Raw genomic sequence first — 19198 nt, forward strand, 5'->3', positions numbered from 1 at the left:
TTGATTTTTAAAAACCCTACTTGAGAAATTTTAAAAATGTGGGAATCCATCTCATTTATATATTTTAATTTACTTTTACAGTAGAATTTATTTCCTTTACTTTCTTTTTTCTCCCATATTTCTCTCTTCCTTATCTTTGGCATTCTTCTCTTCCATCAAAGCAAAATCAAACATTTTCCATCACCCAGAAGTGGAGATTTTATTTATGGTCAGAAATACCTGATTATTACTTTTCATTGGGAGTAAAGACTATAATTCTCCATAAATCAGGAATAATCAGGTCACAATTTAAAAATGCACAGTTTTAAGGTAAGAGAGAGGCCCACTTACCTCCCAAGTGCCACAGAGATTTGACTTGCAATATAACCATTTGCCATTTTCATCTTTAGGAAAGTTGTCATCTCCAGGCTTGAAAACAAAAACAAAAACAAATGTAACTTATTTCATCTGGGGACTCAAATGATGGAATTTGAGTTGTCAATATCCCAAAATAATATGGAATTTGAGTTTTTCAATATTCCAGTATACTATTGCCCTGGGAAAACAATTCAAGGTATACATACATACATATATATATATATTTTTTTTCTCCCTTTTGTGGAACTGTCCAGAAATTCATTTGTCCAATATATATGCCACATTAATCTCATTATTTCACCCTACTATTCATTATTCCTTTATTTACTGAGAGCTTATTATTATTCTTAAGCCATGAAGATCTCTCTTAATGAAAAATTATTCATTAAAGAAAGTAAAAGCTGAGAATTAGGGGTACAGACTCAGTGTTTCAATAGCCAATTTTTGCCAAAGTTGAGGACAGCAAATTTCCTACTCTTATAAGAAAACAAAGGTCATCACTGAAGGTGAGAAGAAGAAATTCTTCAGCTAAGAAAAGTCTAGTTGGTGAATGCTCCTTAAGTAAAAGGGAAAGGCAAAGCATGTTACTTCTTAAGTCTAGCCAACTGCCCCATGGTTCTTTTCTTTCCCTTTTTGGGTGCTCCAAGAGCTCAGCACCTTTTTCCCCCCTACCTCACACACTAAGTGTCAAACTGCCTTCTCTAACTTTTGGATGAAACTTTCCCAAGGAAGACTGATTATGGTGTAGAACACTGTCTTTCAGACTTCTTCTTCTTTGCTATATTTAAAAAGAGGACCCATGGGCTTGGAAATAGGACAGAGAGAAATAAAAGATGATTCCTCAGTTCCTTGAGTGGATGGAGGTAATCATTTCTTGAGGTTAGGCAAGGAACTGAGAGTTTTGTTTGGGATATTTTGAGTTTGAAATGACCATCAGACATTCAAATGGATATTTAAAGATAAAAGAGAAGTCTCAAAGAGTAACCTTAGAAGGAGGTTAGGGACGCAGATAAAATTTGAGAGTTCTTCGCATATAAAACGGTATTTAATCCCTGTAACTGGATGAAATCACTGATTGAGAGTGTGGTTCACTAAGATAAGAATACTGATGATAGTGCTCTGGGCAAAACCTTTGGACTTTGGCCGAGAAGCAGTTGCCAAAGAATCCTGAGAGGGTGATAGAGAAACCATGAGATGAACATGTTTAAGGAAGGAGGAAGTAGTCAACTTTGTTGAACGAGAACAGATAACAGGAGGACAGCATGTCTGCTGGACTTGGTGAGTGGCACAGAAGTCTTTGTAGACCTTGATAACAGGAATTTTTTTGTTGTTGAAAATCTGGCAATTGGACAAAATCCATTCTATTTTTAAAATGTTCCCCTAATTTTTCCCTCTGCCATCTCACCTGAATGAAACTTTCACCTGGTGATAACACTTTCTCCATGATAATTTCATCTCATTTTTCTCTTGTGTTGCTAAGAGCAGGAAAAGGGCTCCTTCCTCCTCAAAGCCAAGTAATCCTTCATGTTAACTGCCCTCTCTGTCTCTGACATCCAAGTCATTTGACTTTCTCAATACTAATGACCCTTAATCCCACTCTGGTCTCCTTTTTTTTTTTTTTTTTTTTTTCAAATGACCACACCCTTAGCATGTGGAAGTTCTCGGGCCAAGGACTGAATCCCAGTTGCAGCTGCAACCTATGCAGCAGCTACAGCAATGCCAGGTCATTTAACCCACTGCACTGAGCCAGGGATTGAACCTGAGCCTCTACAGTTGTTTTCTGGTTTTTTGTTTGTTTTTTGCTTTTTTGGGCTTCACTTGCAGCATATGGAAGTTCACTTTGGGGCTCAATTGGAGCTACAATTGCTGGCCTCTGCCACAACCACAGCAATGCGAGATCCAAGCTGCATCTGAGACCCATACCACAGCTCACAGCAACAATGGATCCTTAACCCATTGAGTGAAGACAGGATCGAACCTGCATCCTCATGGATACTAGTCGGGCTTGTTATCGTTGAGTCACCACGGGAACTTCCTACAGCTGTATTTTTAACCCACTACATCACAGTGGGAACTCCTTTCTAATTTTACATTTACATTGATTTCCTAATTTTACTTCAGTTCTGAAATAGCTTTATGCTTCATCATGAACTCTGTTACTACTCACCCAAATTTTAATTAAGTCCTTATCAAGTCTGTACCCATGTTAGATATTTCTATGCTGTCCCCTTAAGCTTCCACGGTGCTTATTTTACCAATCCCTTCATTTGGATAAGCCCATTGTCTTTTTATCCTTTCCTGCTCCCAACTAAGGCATTATTAGAAGAACAATTCAGGAGTTCCCGTTGTGGCTCGGTAGTTAACGAATCTGATTAGGAACTATGAGGTTGTGGGGTTGATCCCTGGCCTTGCTCAGTGGGTTAAAGATCCGGCATTGCTGCGAGCTGTGGTGTAGGTCGAAGATTCGGCTTGGATCTGGTGTTGCTGTGGCTCTGGTGTAGGCTCTGATTGGACCTCTAGCCTGGGAGCCTCCATATGCCACAGCTGTGGCCCTAAAAAGACACATACACACACAAAAAAACCCCACCAATTCAACTCTCTAAAAATCCATACTGTAGTTTTCCTTGTGGCTCAGCAGGTTAAGAACCTGACATAGTGTCTGTGAGATGCAGGTTTGATCCCTGGCCTTGCTCAGTGTGAGGATCCAGCATTGCCAAAAGCTGTGGTGTAGGCTGCAGCTACAGCTCTGATTCCACCCCTAGCCCGGGAACTTCCATATGCTGCAGGTGTGGCCATAAAAAGAAAAATAAATAAACAAATATTTTAAAAGCCATTCTACTGACTCTCATTCCTGTTCAGCAATAACTTCATCTTTTAAAAATATCTTATCATGGAGTTCCCTTCATGGCTCAGTAGTTAACAAACCCAACTAGGATCCATGAGGATGCAGGTTCCAACCCTGGCTTCACTCAGTGGGTTAAGGATCTGGTGTTCTCATGAGCTGTGGTGTAGGTTGTAGACATGGCTCGGATCTGGCATGGCTGTGGCTGTGGTGTAGGCCAGCAGCTGTAGCTCCCATCGACCCCAAGCCTGGGAACCTCCATATGCTGCAGGTACAGCCCTAAGAAGCAAAAAAGCAAGCAAGCAAGCAAACAAACAAAAACTTACCGTGACTTTTTTTTTGTATTTTGTTGTTCTGAAATTGTGTCTGCTTGTTAACTTGACATTTGAAAAATAATAAAGTGCTAGAGTTCCCACTGTGGCGCAGTGGGATCACCGGCATCTCTGCAGTGCCACAACACAGGCTCAATGCCTGGTCTGGCACAGTGGGTTGAAGGATCTGGTGTTGCCTAACTGTAGCATAGGTCACAACTGCAGCTCTAATCTGATCCCTGGCTCAGGGTATATGCTGCGTGGCAGCCAAAAAAGAATAAAAACAAAACAAAACAAAACTGTGTAGAGGAATTAAAATGAAAAGGAGAATTTAAAAAATGATAAAGTGCCAAGATATTTTAGCAGGAAAGGTTTTTGTTCTTTTAAAAAATAATAAAAGGAGTTCCCGTTGTGGTGATGTTCAACATCACTCATTATTAGAGAGATGCAAATCAAAACCATTCTGAGGTACCAGCTTACACCAGCCAGAATGGCCAGCATCCCAAAGTCTACAAACAATAAGTGCTGGAGAGGGTGTGGAGAAAAAGAAACCCTATGACACTGTTGGTGGGATTGTAAATTGGTGCAACCACTGTGGAAGACAGTATGGAGATGCCTCAGAAAACTAAACATAGAACTACCATTTGACCCACTACCAGCAATCCCAGTCCTGGGCATCTACCCAGAGAAAACCATGACTCGAAAAGACACATGTATTCCAATGTTCATTGCAGCACTATTTGCAATAGCCAAGACATAGAAACAACCTAAATGTCCATTGACAGAAGAGTGGCTCCAGAAGATGTGGCACATATACACAATGGAATATTACTCAGCCATTAAGAGGAATAAATACTGGCATTTTTAGCAACATGGATGGACCTAGACATTATCATGCTAAGTGAAGTCAGTCAGACAATGAGACACCAACATCAAATGCTTTCACTTACATGTGGAATCTGAAAAAAGGACCAAATGAACTTCTTTGCAGAACAGACACTGACTCACAGACTTTGAAAAACTTATGGTTTCCAAAGGAGACAGGTTGCGGGGGTGGGGGGATGCGCTGGGGTTGTGGGATGGAAATGCTATAAAATTGGGTTGTGGTGATCATGTACAACTATAAATGTAAAAAATTCATTGAGTAATAAAATAATAATAATAATAATGAGGAGTTCCCATTGTGGCACAGCGGAAACGAATGCGACTAAGAACCATAAGGTTGCAGGTTGGATCCCTGGCCTCGCTCAGTGGGTTAAAGATCCAGCGTTGCCCTGAGTTGTCGTGTAGATTGCAGATTCGGCTTGGATCTGGCGTTGCTGTGGCTGTGGCGTAGGCCGGAGGCCACAGCTCCAATTAGACTCCTAGCCTGGGAACCTCCATATGCCATGGGTGTGGCCCTGAAAAGATTAATAATAACAATAATACTACTTCAGGGAGTTCCCATCATGGCTCAGCAGTAACAAACCTGACTAATATCCATGAAGATGCAAGTTCAGCCTCACTTAGTGGGTTAAGGATCTGGCATTGCCATGAGTATAAGTCAAAGACATGGCTCAGATCCTGCGTTGCTGTGGCTGTGGTGTAGGCTGGCAGCTGCAGCTCCCATTCGACCCCTAACCTGGGAACTTCCATATGTGGTAGATGTGGCCTTAAAAAAAACAAAAAGAAAAACATGAGATTCCTAAAGCACGTGGTATTTTGGCTTCAAAGGTTGATTTCCCAATTACAGGAATTACAGACTCATTTGGGAGGTAATGTCATTATAGATCATGTAATTTCTCAGTGTTCAAAGTTTTACCCTCTCTGTGTCCTTGAGCCTTGATCCTATTTAAGAACAGAAATAGAACTTCTCTATTTACCATCTCCAAAAAGACTGTATAAGTCATTAGTCAGTGACGACGGAGAAGTAAATTTCATTCTCTCACTTTTAAATACAGGTTCTTTCCAAATCTGTAAGACTTTGCTTAGGAATTGGCCATTGGAACAGGAATTGAAGTTAGTGGAGGGAGGAGAAGGGCTGAGGTCACCATCCCAAGAACCTGAAATCCAAAAATCACTGTAGTCCCTGGGACATTGGGATGATGAGGCTTGTAGGATAAGGCAGAGGGCAGCGTAGTTTAAGAGAACAAGCATCGGATTGGCAAAAGAGGACCCAGAATCTCCTACAGTTAGGAGACTACATGTCAGCTTAATGGAGAGGGCTTACAGCATAGCTGTTATACCATGTGACATCATGCTGTTATATCATGAACAGAAAGTGCATTGGATTATGAATCAAGAAACTTGGGATCCAGGCTTATGTTGGCTACATAATCTTTCTGGGCTAGATCAGTACTATCTTTGATATCTTATGGTGCTAAGTACTGAATGAGCCTCCTGCACAGAGCTGTCAGCTCATGGTTGACAAAGAGCAGAGGCCTAACCTTTAGGCATCTGAACTCACCTTAAAAGCCATGGGTATTTCAATGATGTAAAGATCCACGTAATCTAGCTGGAGGACCTTGAGCGTCCTCTCCAGAGCCGGGCGGACCATCTCTGGGTCAAGATTTGTAGCCCACAGCTGAAACATTAAAAGGGGTATAGGTAAATAACATGCACCTTTTTTGTTGTTGTTGTTGGTTTTTTTTTTTAACAATAATGGAGTCCTTTATTCTTTGCAAACACTCATAAGCATTTTATTCACTCCTTTGCATTTCATAAAAATGCATTTATGTTGCAGTGTCATCTGAGTATAGGTTGAGCAGATAGAACTCTTAACACCCAGAATACAACTTTATCCAAATATAGTACCAGAGACTTAAAGATCCACCTGAACCACAGTACCTGAGTCAGCAATTAAGTCTTCCTCTGCCCTGTGCTAACTGCCTAATCGAAAACACTTTCATTTCTCCTCATTGAGTAATTAGGGAATGTGTATCTGACGAGTGGTTCTGACCTGGCCTGGCACTTTATTTTCACGTCATTGGTAAAAGGTGTGCTTTATCTAAGCAAGAAATACAGGTATGAGCACGTGACTTCACCAGAGCCGTCACATTATGATGGGCAGTGCAGAAGCTGGTGAAATTTTAAATTATTGCAAAGGTTTAGATTCCTTTTCATTGCTCCTTTGTGCTCATTTGGTCCACTGCCTCATTTCCTGAGGAAAATGCTGCCAATTCCTATTAAGAAATTACTCAATGTGGGAGTTCCTGTTGTGGCTCAGTGGAAGCGAACCCAACTAGTATCTATGAGGATGCGGGTTCGATCCCCAGCCTCGCTCAGTGGGTTAAAGGATCTGGCATTGCCCTCAACTGTGGTGTAGGTCACAGACACGGCTTTGATCTAGTGTTGATCTAGTGTTGCCGTGGTTGTAGCGTAGGTGGCAGCTGTAACTCCAATTCAACCTCTAGCCAGGGAACATCCATGTGAATGTTTGCTTTTTTAGCAAAAATGAAGAGAAAGAAATTACTCAATGCGAACTGATGATGTCTCCCGAATGGTGGCATGGGAGACCCCAGCCTCCAGTCCTCCAACAATTAAACAGCTTCTCATGCATTCAAATGGGGAGATGCTGGTCAAAGGGTACAAACTTCCACTTATGAGATGAATCAGTTCTGGAGCTCTAATGAATGGCATGGTGATTATAGTTGACACAACTGTATTTATTATATACTTGAAAGTTGCTAGGAGAATAAATCTTGAATGTTCTCATCCCAAAAAAGAACTGGTAATTATATGATGTGACGGAGGTATTAGCTAACAGTGGTGGTAATAATTTTGCAATATATGTGTATCAAATTGATACGTTGTACACGTTAAATTTACACAATGTTGTGTGTCAGTTATATCTCAATACATCTGAAAAAAGAAATAAAAGGAACTTAGCTTAACATAAGTAAGAAAAAAAGAAAAAGAAATTACTCAGTCCCTAGTGTGTTAGGTAAGGAAAGATGAGGCTGTGGTGTAGGTCGGCAGCTGTAACTCTGATTCAACCTCTAGCCTGGGAACATTCATAGGAAGGCTTTATTTTTCTGATTGCTCCTCAATCACGGTACCCTTGTGGTCCGTAAAACATAAGGCACTGAGGAGTACACACAGCCTCTGCATAAATAAGTACATCTTCTTGGAGGTGCAAATTTGCTTAAATATTTTTTTTGGAAAAAAAATTGAATTTATGTACAAGTTGTCACAAGCAAGGGCAAGCAAAACTGGTAAAAATTTTTTCCCACGTTGGATAATTTTTTTCTTGCCTTCAGAGCACAGAGAAGAGAAAACCACGTGGAGAGAGCCGTGAAAAATGTGTTTTTGCTGTTAAGGTAGGTCTTTTTGGTGTATTGTTAATATCCCATCCAACTGAAAATTCTGTTTTATATATTTTAGTCTATTTTTATTCAACAAACACATATAGCACTAGTACTATGCCAGGTACTTTTTAAGTGCTTTGTAAATGTTAACTCACAGGAGCCTCTTGAAATGGGTGATAAAATTTGAGTCCATTTTTCCAGCATGATAGATATAGCAACAGCTTTAACTGTTTACTAGGGAGATAAGAAGGAAAGTTTTTTGTTTGTTTTGCTTTTTATAACTTTAAAAATATTTCCAGCTTTGGGCAGGCTTCTTTGGCTCAAGTCCTCGGGATATGAGTTCAAGTTTATTCTTCCCTGGAAACACTTAGTGAATTCTTTTTTTTTTAGGGTCACACCTGTGGCATATGGAGGTTTCCAGGCTAGGGGTTGAATCAGAGCCGTAGCTGCTGGCCCACACCACAGCCACAGCAACACCAGATCCAAGCGTCATCTATGACCTATACCACAGCTCAAAGCAATACTGGATCCTTAACCCACTGAGCGAGGCCAGGAATGGAACCTGCAACCTCATGGTTCCTAGTCGGATTCGTTTCCACTGCACCACGCCGGGAACTCACTTGGTGAGTTCTAATGAGAGACTCTGTAACAATGAAATCCTTAGGAAGCAGGTTGTAAAGCTAAAATAAAGTGAAAAGCTTCCAGCTGATATTTTGGGACAGTGGCCCTATATGGTCCCTTGGAATCATAGCCCATAAGTGGCTGGTGACTTGGAGAACTGCAAACTCCTAGAGAACTTGGAAAGAAGCTAGGACATTAGGGGTCTAGGGAATGGGTGAAGCCAGAAGCAGTACCTCATTCCCTTTAGAACACTTAAAAGAACTGTATTACACATTCTCTAACATCGTCCAGCTTTTGTTCCTGCAAAGCTGCCTGGAAATATGCATCTTATATTTCCATTGGCTTTCATTTTATTATGAGGCTTTATTTTTCTGATTGCTTGTCAATGAACAGTGATTTCTAGCACTGGAGATTTCAAATTTCTCCAAAAAAAATGTGGTCTGTCCACACGATGGATTATTATTTGAACGTGAAAAGAAATGAAAGTCTGATCCATGCTACAACATGGATGAAAGTGAGAAACACTATGCTGAGTGATGGAAGCGGGACAGAAAAAAACATGTCGTCATGTGTTTCCTTTTGGATGAAATGCCCAGAATAGGAAAACTAGAGAGACAGAAGGTAGATCAGTGATTACCAGTAACTGGGAGAAGTGACTACTAATGGGTACAGGGTTTCTTTTGGAGGGATAAAAATATTCTGGAAATAGGTAGTGGTCCTGATTGTACAACTTTGTGAATATACTAGAAACCACTGATTTAAAATGGTGAACTTTATGGTATCTGAATTATATCTCAAAAATTTAGCAACCTATGGACAAAGAGGTACACACAGAAGAAGCCGGCCTCCTTTAAAGAAATCTTTGGCAAACTCTTATGTAATATGAACCCCGTCCCCACTTCACTCCTCAGTTTTCCTGCTTTGTGGAGTTGGCTCTTTCCATAATTTCTCATTCATGCCTATGAATGAAGAAAGAGCTGTGCCTAAACCTTCAAGCGGCTAGTTGTCCCTAAATTCTTGGCAAGAGTAAGGAATCTGGCCATTGAGAACTCACTCCTCTTGGTGAGTTTAACCTTCTTTTTTTTTTAATTTTTAACATTGTATTTATTTATTTATCTTTGACTTTTTAGGGCTGCACCCACAGCATATGGAAGTTCCCAGGCGAGGGGTTGAATCAGGGCTGCAGCTGCCAGCCTACGCCACAGCCACACCAGATCCTTAAACCACTGAGCGAGGCCAGGGATTGGACCTGTGTCCTCATGGATACTAGTTGGGCTCATGACCACAGAGCCTCAAGAGGAACTCTGAGTTTAACATTCTTTATCAGAGAAAAGTGACCTCAGACCCACCAAGAATATAAGTAGAAGGAGGGGAAGGGGAAGTGCTCACCTTTCCACAGTAGAAAATATCCTCCCTTCGCACCTTTCCTTCTGCTATCTTCTCCCTGATGGCCTCGCCCACTTCGTGCTCGTTCTGGTAGATGAAGGCCCCGTCAATGTGCCGGTACCCCGTATCAATGGCGATTTTCACTGATGTCCCACAGATCCCCTTAGGGGTCTAAAATGACAGAAGGGTTGTGGTGGAGGAGAAGGGAAATGTGTCTTTCCTTTCATTTAGCCATTCTTAGTTAGGACACTTGGCACATACATCATTTTAGAGTGAAAACAACAAATTCCCAATTTTAAGCTGTTGTGACTGGAAGGTGGGGTCTGAGGAAACTGACCTCCCAGGGAGCTTTCCACACTCAAGGGGAGATCCAGCCATCCCAGGTCTGCCCTCAGCTTTGCAGCTTCAGAAACGTAGCTTGATCAATTTTACCAGTGACAGAGTTCATGAAACCATGTTAGAGGAAGGCACAAGTCCACCAAGGAAGGCTCAGTTATAAATCAAAATCTGCATGAGCAAACTGAGATGTAGCTACAGAAAGGAATGCCATTCAGTAATAAAAGGGAATGAGGAGTTCCCGCCGTGGCGCAGTGGTTAACGAACCCGACTAGGAACCATGAGGTTGCGGGCTCGGTCCCTGCCCTTGCTCAGTGGGTTAACGATCCGGCGTTGCCGTGAGCTGTGGTGTAGGTTGCAGACGCGGCTCGGATCCTGCGTTGCTGTGGCTCTGGCGTAGGCCGGTGGCTACAGCTCCGATTCAACCCCTAGCCTGGGAACCTCCATATGCCGCGGGAGCGGCCCAAAGAAATAGCAAAAAGACAAAAAAAAAAAGAAAAAAAAAGGGAATGAACTACTGATGCACAGACTAACATGGATGATGATCAAAATAATTATACCAGAAGCCAGACCAAAAAAAAAAAAAAAGAGTAAATACTTTATGATTCTATTTATGGAAAATGCCAGAAGGGAGTTCCCTCGTGGCTCAATAGATTAAGGATCCCATGTTATCACTGCTGGGATGTGGGTTGATCCCTGGCTCCAGAATGCAGCCAAAAAAAAAAAAAAAAAAACTAGAAAATGAAAACTAATCTATAGTAACAGACACTGATCAGTGATTGCCTGGGGTGGGGGGTAGAGGGTGTGGGTATGAATGATGGAGGGATTACAAAGAAATTCAAAGAAACTTTTGCAGTGAGGGATATATTCACTGTCTGGATTATGCCAATGGCTTCATAAGCGTATCCATGTATTAAACTCATCAAACTGTATACTTGAAATACGGTATGTCAATTATACCTCAGTAAAGCTGGGAAAAAAAGATTGTCAGGGTGTGTTACATTTTTCAAGTACTTTTCAAGATATATTTTTATCGGAGTTCCCATCATGACTCATTGGAAACGAATCTAACTAGTATCCACGAGGCTGCAGGTTCAATCCCTGGCCTTGCTCAGTGGGTTAAGGATCTGGCATTGCCGTGAGCTGTGGTGTTGGTCAAAGATGGGGCTCGGATCCAGCGTTGCTGTGGCTGTGTAGGCCAGCAGCTACAGCTCTGATTCCACCCCTAGCCTGAGAATCTCCATATGCCACAAGTGGGGCCCTAAAAACACACACACACACACACACACACACACACACACACACACAAAAGATACATTTTTATCTAATTTGGCAGCCAAAGCTTTGCTCATTTCATTAACCTGCATGAAGCATAAGAATGTTCTCTCCTGAACAATGGCAGGATCAAAAAACCTGACAAGTTCTCTGCACTTGCGGAATAAGTTATCCATTTTTCAAATTGCACATAAATTACTGTTCTTCAGTTATGATGACATTTAAATATACAAGAGTGTGCCTCATTTAGTTATGTTTTTTCCTTAATGAGAAACGGAGGACTTGATGGAGACTTTCATCAAGACAAACAACTAGTCTCATCAAATTAAAATTGCAAATCATCTTTGAGGTTGTGCACAGGGGAGAGGCTTAATTCTATGTGTAGATTTTTATTGACCTCACGTTCAGACAATGATCAATCCCATCTCATTCACAAGTGTTGAAGACTACTTGTGCTTGCTTCTGAATTTTCAATGTTCCAACCAAATGCTTTACAACCTTAATCAGACAACTCTTGATTTGTTGCAGAATGAATGAGACAAAGAATCTTTTCTTTCTACTGACTTTATAGTTTTGGATTGCAAACAGAAAGTGTTGGAAGCATGAACTATATTTTCTTTCCCTAATCCAGTTAAGTCATTACTATAAAGATGAGAGGATATGAAAAATGAACCAAGCAGCAACACGGATGGTTTTAGAAAAAAGGATTCATAGTGACAAATGTTAAATAGTTGGGAAAGGTGAACACATATTCCTGGAATGTCAGAGATACAACTTTGGTTACTTTACAGCATGGAGTAAGGCTTGAAGAGAGAGTGAGGCAACACCCACTGCTCCTGCCCCTCAGGCTGTGAAATGGGATGCTATGGATAACCAAGGTCGCAAGAAAAGCACAGCAGGGAGAGGAGGGCTGGGGTAGAATCAGAAATTTACAAGGGAAACATAAAAAATACTGCTTTCTTTTTTCAGGTGTAATATAGAGCACTAATGAAAAGAATAAAGTTCAATAGGAGATGGTAAACAGACCTCAGGAATATCACTGAGATTTTGTGGGCTGGACTGATAGCTTAAGTACAGACCTAAAGTAAATTTAATACGAGGCAAAGAGCCCCTAACAATGCATATTAGAATACATGATGATATTTTCAAATGTTGTTGCAAGGAAAGAAGCACAGGAGAGAGCATTTAGGATTAAAAAAAAAAGGGGGGGGAAAATATGAGGGCCAAGGTAGAAGTGTGGTATGACTGTCAGCCTGAGTAATATATAGGTGATGCTTTATTTAATAAAGATTATGGCACAGCAGCAAGTTATACTAGTGAAAGTCTTTGATTATTCAGTTATCATTGAAGAGCCTTTACTAAAAACTGAGTATCTAGTATGCTCTTTACTTTCTAAAAATATTCTTAGATGGCAAAAGCACCCATGAGGGGAACTAAAATACTGGACTTAATTCTAATCAGTATAGAGGAACTATTTGGATATGTGGACATTAAAAAAAAAAACAAAACACTTCTTTGTAATTCTTAAATGCAGCATGAGAGAATTCTATATAACTATGATATTCTTTGGGAAGATCCACTTTAGGGGAAAATCAGAAAGATCAAATAGAATACCGTGTTTGGAGACTTAAATAAGGGATATGCTAGGTGAATGTAAAATGCAAAAAATCGACTCCATAATTAAGTACACACGCAGTAAAATAAAGGGTTCTGTTTCCTGGAATAAACAACAGCATCCTCCCTCCAGTTAAAGGACTGGGAAGGTCCTGTAAGAATGAGGTGTTATACACTCTAGGTCATCACGGTGTTGTGTGACTGCTAAGCAGAACACATGAATCTGAAAACCCAGCAGGTTTAGCATCCCTCTCTTTGACGCACTTAGAGGATGCATGCTTCTCATGGCTGAATTTTAGGCTCTGTGTATCCGAAGGTCCTAGTTCCCAAGGGGAAACCAGATTCCTTATGGCCAGAGTCCAGCATTCAAGGGAAAATGGTGCCATTCTGGCAGGGGTGAGTTTTATAATTGGAGGCGGTAGGGCTCCTCCACAGTTACATGACGGGACAGGGAAGAAAATGTTTGGTACCTATACCATCCAATGATATACCCCTTCCTGATTTTGACAGTTAATGGACAATAACCTGAGTAAGTGACCTGAGAAGGGTAAGTTGACCAGGGACTCGCCCAACTCAGAGATGGGGCTCTGGGTCATAATGTCAGATAGGTCACCTAGACCAGCAGAGATGCAGGCCACGGACGTGGAACTCTAGCAAGGGTAGTCTGGGAGGGAGATGGAAGGTATAAATTGCAACGTGAAGACAGCTTTAGTGGCAAGAGCAGTGTTCGTCCTGTTAACACCTCTTTAAATTTCTTTCCAGGAAAGAAATCAAACAGAGTTCTGGAAGAGCTTTTCCCAGAGATGAACTTAGCACACAAGGCCCACAGGTCTAGTTGGCACCAGGGTAGACTGTGCTGGATGTCAGGGTGTGTTCCCAGGGGAGAGGGACTCGGTTCCTCAGCCGCCAGGACTGCTGGCTGCTGATCACTCGCATCACTCCCCTCTCCGGATGCTGCGCGGGTGTAAACGTCTGCTCCCCTTGACTCAGTACCACTCAGGGGCACCACTCCCATTCCTGAGCTCTCCATGGGACTGCTGAGCAGCTGCATCACAATGCAACTCTTCCCACCTCAAAGACCTGCTTTGCTCACCCCTTATAGGTCTCTGGTTCCTAAGACTATGCCCCAGTAAGCCTCCTGCATGCAAATTTCCTTCTCAGAGGCAGTTCCCCAGAGTACCGCACCTAAGACACTTGGGTAAAGGAGGATTTCTTAAACAAGCTACAGAGAGGGCTGAGGATAAACTGAAAGAGTGATAAATGTGACCACATTGAAACTGCAAAACTCTGATCATCACAAGATACCATTAAAAGAGTAGAAAGGTACATGGGAAGATATATTTTTACATAACTGACAAAGGACCCATATCCAGACACTAAAAAAAAAAAAAAAAAATCAACATATATATATAAACTGAAAATCCAGGCGTTCCTGTTGTGGCTCAGCGGAAACGAACCTGACTAGTATCCATGAGGATGCAGGTTCAATCCCTGGCCTTGCTCAGTGCATTAAGGATCTGGCATGAGCTGTGGTATAAATCACAGACACCACTCGGATTTGGCATTGCTGTGGCTATGGTGTAGGCTGGTGTCTACAGCTCCAATTCGACCCCTAGCCTGGCAACCTCCATATGCTGCAACTGTGGCCCTAAAAAGGCAAAAACCAAAAATAAATTTAAAAAATAAACTGAAAATCCAAAAGAAAAGGAAAATCTAATAAAGAAATATACATAGAACCACAGCCAGTTTGAAAAAGATACACAAATGACTAATAAAAATATGAAAAATTGACCAATTTCATGTGAAGTTGAAGAAAATACAAATTTACAAAACACACCCCACAAAGAAAATACAAATTAAAGCCATAATGAGAGATGGTTTCATACTTACTAAAATTGCATAAATTAAAAAGACACCAAGTACTGTGTCTTGCTGAGAATGTGACGCAAGGAGTACCCTCATGCATTGCTGGAGGGAGTGTAAATTATATGCTTACTCCGGAAATTGTCTGTATTGACATCATTTACTAAAAGCTGAAAATGCTGATACTCAATGTCATAGCAGTACCTATCTTACAGAAACTCACATGCAGGTGCAAGACTCCTTGTAGCCGTATTGTCTGTAAAGACCCAAAATGGAAGCTGTACAAATGGACATGGCTACATGGACATGGAAAGAAGGTGGAAATGGATATATTCTTTAATATGATACAGCAATAAAAATGGTTAAAGACACAATTAATAACATGTGTGAATCTTACAACATATCTGGAAAAAGAGACAAAACAAAAAATAGTACATTCAGTACACTTCCATTCATAGAGAGTCCTAAAACTGTCAAAACTTGCAAAGATATATATGCGTGCCTATGTTGATTGTAGCATTATTTATAATAGTCAAAATATGGAAGCAACCTAAGTGTCAACTGACAAATGAATGGATTAAGAAGATGTGGTGTACACACACACACACACACACACACACACAATGGAATATTAATCAGCCATAAAAAAGAATGAAATCATGACATTTGAGACAACATGGATGGATCTAGAGAGTCTTTGCTAAGTGAAATAAGTCAGCCAGAAAAAGACAAATATTGTATGATTTCACTTATATACAAACAAATGGTTGTCAGAGGAGAGGAGAGAAATAGGTGAGGGAGATTTAAGAGGTAGAAATTCTCAGCTACAAAATAAATGTCAGGGAGTTCCCTTTGTGGCTCAGTGGTTAATGAACCCGACTAGGAAAGATGAGGTTGCAGGTTCAATCCCTGGTCTTGCTCAGTGGGTTGGGAATCCAGTGTTGCCATGAGCTGTGGTGTATGTGGTAGACACAGCTCGGATCCCGAGTTGCTGTGACTGTAGCATAGGCCAGCAGCTGTAGCTTTGATTTGACCCCTAGCCTGGGAATCTCCATATGCCAAGGGTGTGGCCCTAAAAAGCAATAAACAAATAAGTCACAGGTATGAAATGTACAGTACGGAGAAGATAGCCAATAATTTTGCAATATCTTTGTACGGTGACAAATGGTTATTAGATTTATGATTGGTGATCATTTTGAAATATCTAGAAATATCAAATCACTACATTGTGTCCCAGGAACTAACACGGTGTTGTAGGTCAATGGATAGAAAAACAGACTCACGGAAAAAAAAGATCAGATTTGTGGCTGCTAGAGGTGGGGGGTGGTGAAAGAAGGGGGATTTAGATGAAAGTAGGCGAAAGACAAACAAGTCCTAGGGATGTCATGTACAACACAATAAAGGCGATTAACATGTTATAAATGAAAGTTGTTAGGTGAGTAAATCCAGGAGTTCCCGTTGTGGCTCAGCAGTTAACAAACCTGACTAGTATTCATGGGGACAAGAGTTTGATCCCTGGCCTCACTCAGTGGGTTAAGGATCTGGTGTTGCCCTGAACTGTGGTGTAGGTTGCAGACTCGACTTGGATCCTGCATTGCTCTGGTGGTGGTGTAGGCCGGCACCTGTAGCTCTGATTCAACCCCTAGCCTGAGAACTTCTGTATGTCGCAGGCGCAGCCCTAAAAAAAAAAAAAAAAAAAAAAAAGTAAGAAAATAATTGCCCTCAAAGTTAGAAGGCCAACTTCCTCTTGAGGGAGGAAGGGGTTGGTTTGGTTTTGCATTTTCAGTTTTTTAAGTTTTATTGATGTTGATTTGCAGTGTTGTGATAATTTCTGCTGTACAACAACATGACTCAGTTATACATATACACACAATCCATTCTTTTTCAGATTACTTTCCCAAATAGATCATCACAGAATATTGGGTAGAGTTTCCTGTGCTATATGGCAGGTCCCCACTGACCAGTCATTTCACATGCCTCAGTGGAAATACGCTAATCCCAGATCACCAATCCATCGAGGGAGGAAGGGTTTCGGCTTGGGAAGGTTTCTACAGTTTGGTCTGTTTTAATTTTGGATCTAGGTGGTGGTTGCCCAGATGATAGCATTAAAAGTATTGATCTCTTGGGAATTCCTGTTGTGGCTCAGCAGTAATGAACCCGATTAGTATCCACGAGGACTCTGAAATATCATTTTTTTTGGCCTGGGATCTACCACTTGCTCTCCTTTGTCTGAATCTAATCAGTTGCCAAGCTTTGTAGAGTCTATTTCTGTGATTTGTAGCTTTCTGTCAACTTACTTCTTTTCTAGGCTCCAATCAAATTATTTTCCTCATAACTACTAATCAAGTTCAAGTCCTTATCATTTTTTTGTATGATTTATTACAGAAGCCTTCTTACTTGATTTCTACTTATTTTGTCTCTTCTCATTTTAATTCGATTTAACTTTGGCAGGCAAATAGCTTTGAAACATGAATTTATGTTTTTCTCCCCTGTTATTTTTTGTTACCCTCTACCCCACCACCGAAACATTTTTTTTTGCAGTTTAACATGCAGCATTCATGGCCTCTGGAGAGGAATGACATAACAAAATGCAGAAGTCAGATGTTTGATTTCTAAGAGCCAAGTTTTCTGTGGCAGGAGTTTGAGTGTCACAGGAACTGCAAGGAGCTCAGGATACTCACTCTACTAAAAGCACAAACAAAGCTAAGTTATTTTTTTGACCCTCAAAATGCTAGCCCATTTAACATTACACAAAATTATAAATGAGGAGGTCCCATCCTAGCTCGGTGGAAACGAATCTGACTAAAAAGATTTAAAAAAAAATATATATATATATACATATATATACACACATACATATGTTGCCATCACTTAAAAATTACTAATTACTGGAGTTCCCGTTGTGGCTCAGCGGTTAACGAATCCTACTAGGAACCATTGAGGTTTCGGGTTTGATCCCTGGCCTCGCTCAGTGGATTAAGGATCCAGCAATGCTGTGAGCTGTGGTGTATGTAGGTCACAGATGTGGCTTGGATCTGCATTGCTGTGATTCTGGCGTAGGCCAGTGACTACAGCTCCGATTAGACTCCTAGCCTGGGAACCTCCATATACCGCAGGTTCGGTCCTAGAAAAGACAAAAAGACCAAAAAAAAAAAAAAAAACCCTAATTATTTTACAATATTCTCTGAAAGATGTGAGAAGATCAGGCCCACTGGACTTTTGTTTGCATATGACAATTGGTTGTAGAGGAGATATTGCCATTCTTATTCATTTATTCACTTCATTTATTTCACATTTTTTGCCCATGGCCTTGGCATGTGGAAGTTGCCAGGCCAGGGACTGAACCCATGCCACAGCAGTGCCAATCACTGATCCTTAACTGCTAGGCCCCCAGGGAACTCTGCTGTCCTTGTAAAGGATGCTAAGCACTTTAATTATTACATCTTGTTCTGGGAACAATCTCCTAAGTATTCCTTGCTTATCTTGTTGTTCTGTTTTGCTTCTTAGCCTAGAAGAAAATAAAGCGTATCTTGCACTCATATCTACTCTCAATATGAGAAAGCAGAGCCTAACTGAGCAATGATTTGGCTCTCCAGAACCACTTATTTCTGCTTCCTGTCTGGTCCCTGGTCCCTTTAGATGGAGACTTCAAGAACACTCTCAACCTTCACGAAGATTCTTTCATTGACAAAACTCTAATCAGGCTCTTTTGGCCCAGATGGGATTAAGATGGCAGAATAGAAGGACTGGAGCTCACCTTCTCTCATAAAAGCAACAAAATTACAACCAGTTAGACTGCAAACTATCAAAAAAAGATACTCTATTCCAGAAGACAAGGAGGAGGCCACATCAAGATGGTAGGAGGGGGAGAGGCCCACAGACTGGAAAGTAACTATATTGTAGAGACTCACCCTTGGCATGGAGAGTTCTGAGCCCTACATCAGGTCCCACCCCTGGGGATCAGGCATTGGGAGGAGGAGCCCCAGGAGCATTTGGCATTGAGGGCCAGTGGGGCTTCTGCACAGGAGCTTCACAGCACTGGGGGAAACAGAGACTCCATTCTTGAAAGGTGCACACAGGCTTTTATGTGTACTGCATCCCAGGGCAGAGCAGAGACTCCAAAGGAATCTGGGTCACACCTGACTGTGGTTCTTGGAGGATCTCCTGGGAAAACAGGGGTGGCTGTGGCTCATTATGGGGGAAGGACATTGGAGACAAAGGTCTCGGGAACAATTAACAGTGTGTGCTCCTGTAGAGGTGGCCATTTTGGAAAAATCTGGCCCCACCCATCAGGGCTGAAAATAATA

At 41.3% G+C, this 19198-nt stretch overlaps 1 protein-coding gene across 1 annotated transcript in view; it reads right to left on the reverse strand.

The window, feature by feature from the left end:
• Positions 1-19198, reverse strand: part of AKR1D1 (aldo-keto reductase family 1 member D1) — a 46025-nt gene that overhangs the window by 21809 nt on the left and 5018 nt on the right. The window contains exons 2-4 of the mRNA XM_047763211.1: positions 9807-9974; positions 5957-6073; positions 331-408 (exon numbers count right to left, since the gene is read on the reverse strand). Of these exons, the coding sequence (XP_047619167.1) occupies positions 331-408; positions 5957-6073; positions 9807-9974 (363 nt within the window). The remainder of the gene's footprint in view (positions 1-330; positions 409-5956; positions 6074-9806; positions 9975-19198) is intronic.

The sequence above is a fragment of the Phacochoerus africanus genome, chromosome 16, assembly GCF_016906955.1.
Source record: "Phacochoerus africanus isolate WHEZ1 chromosome 16, ROS_Pafr_v1, whole genome shotgun sequence".
Classification (NCBI taxonomy): Eukaryota; Metazoa; Chordata; class Mammalia; order Artiodactyla; family Suidae; genus Phacochoerus; species Phacochoerus africanus.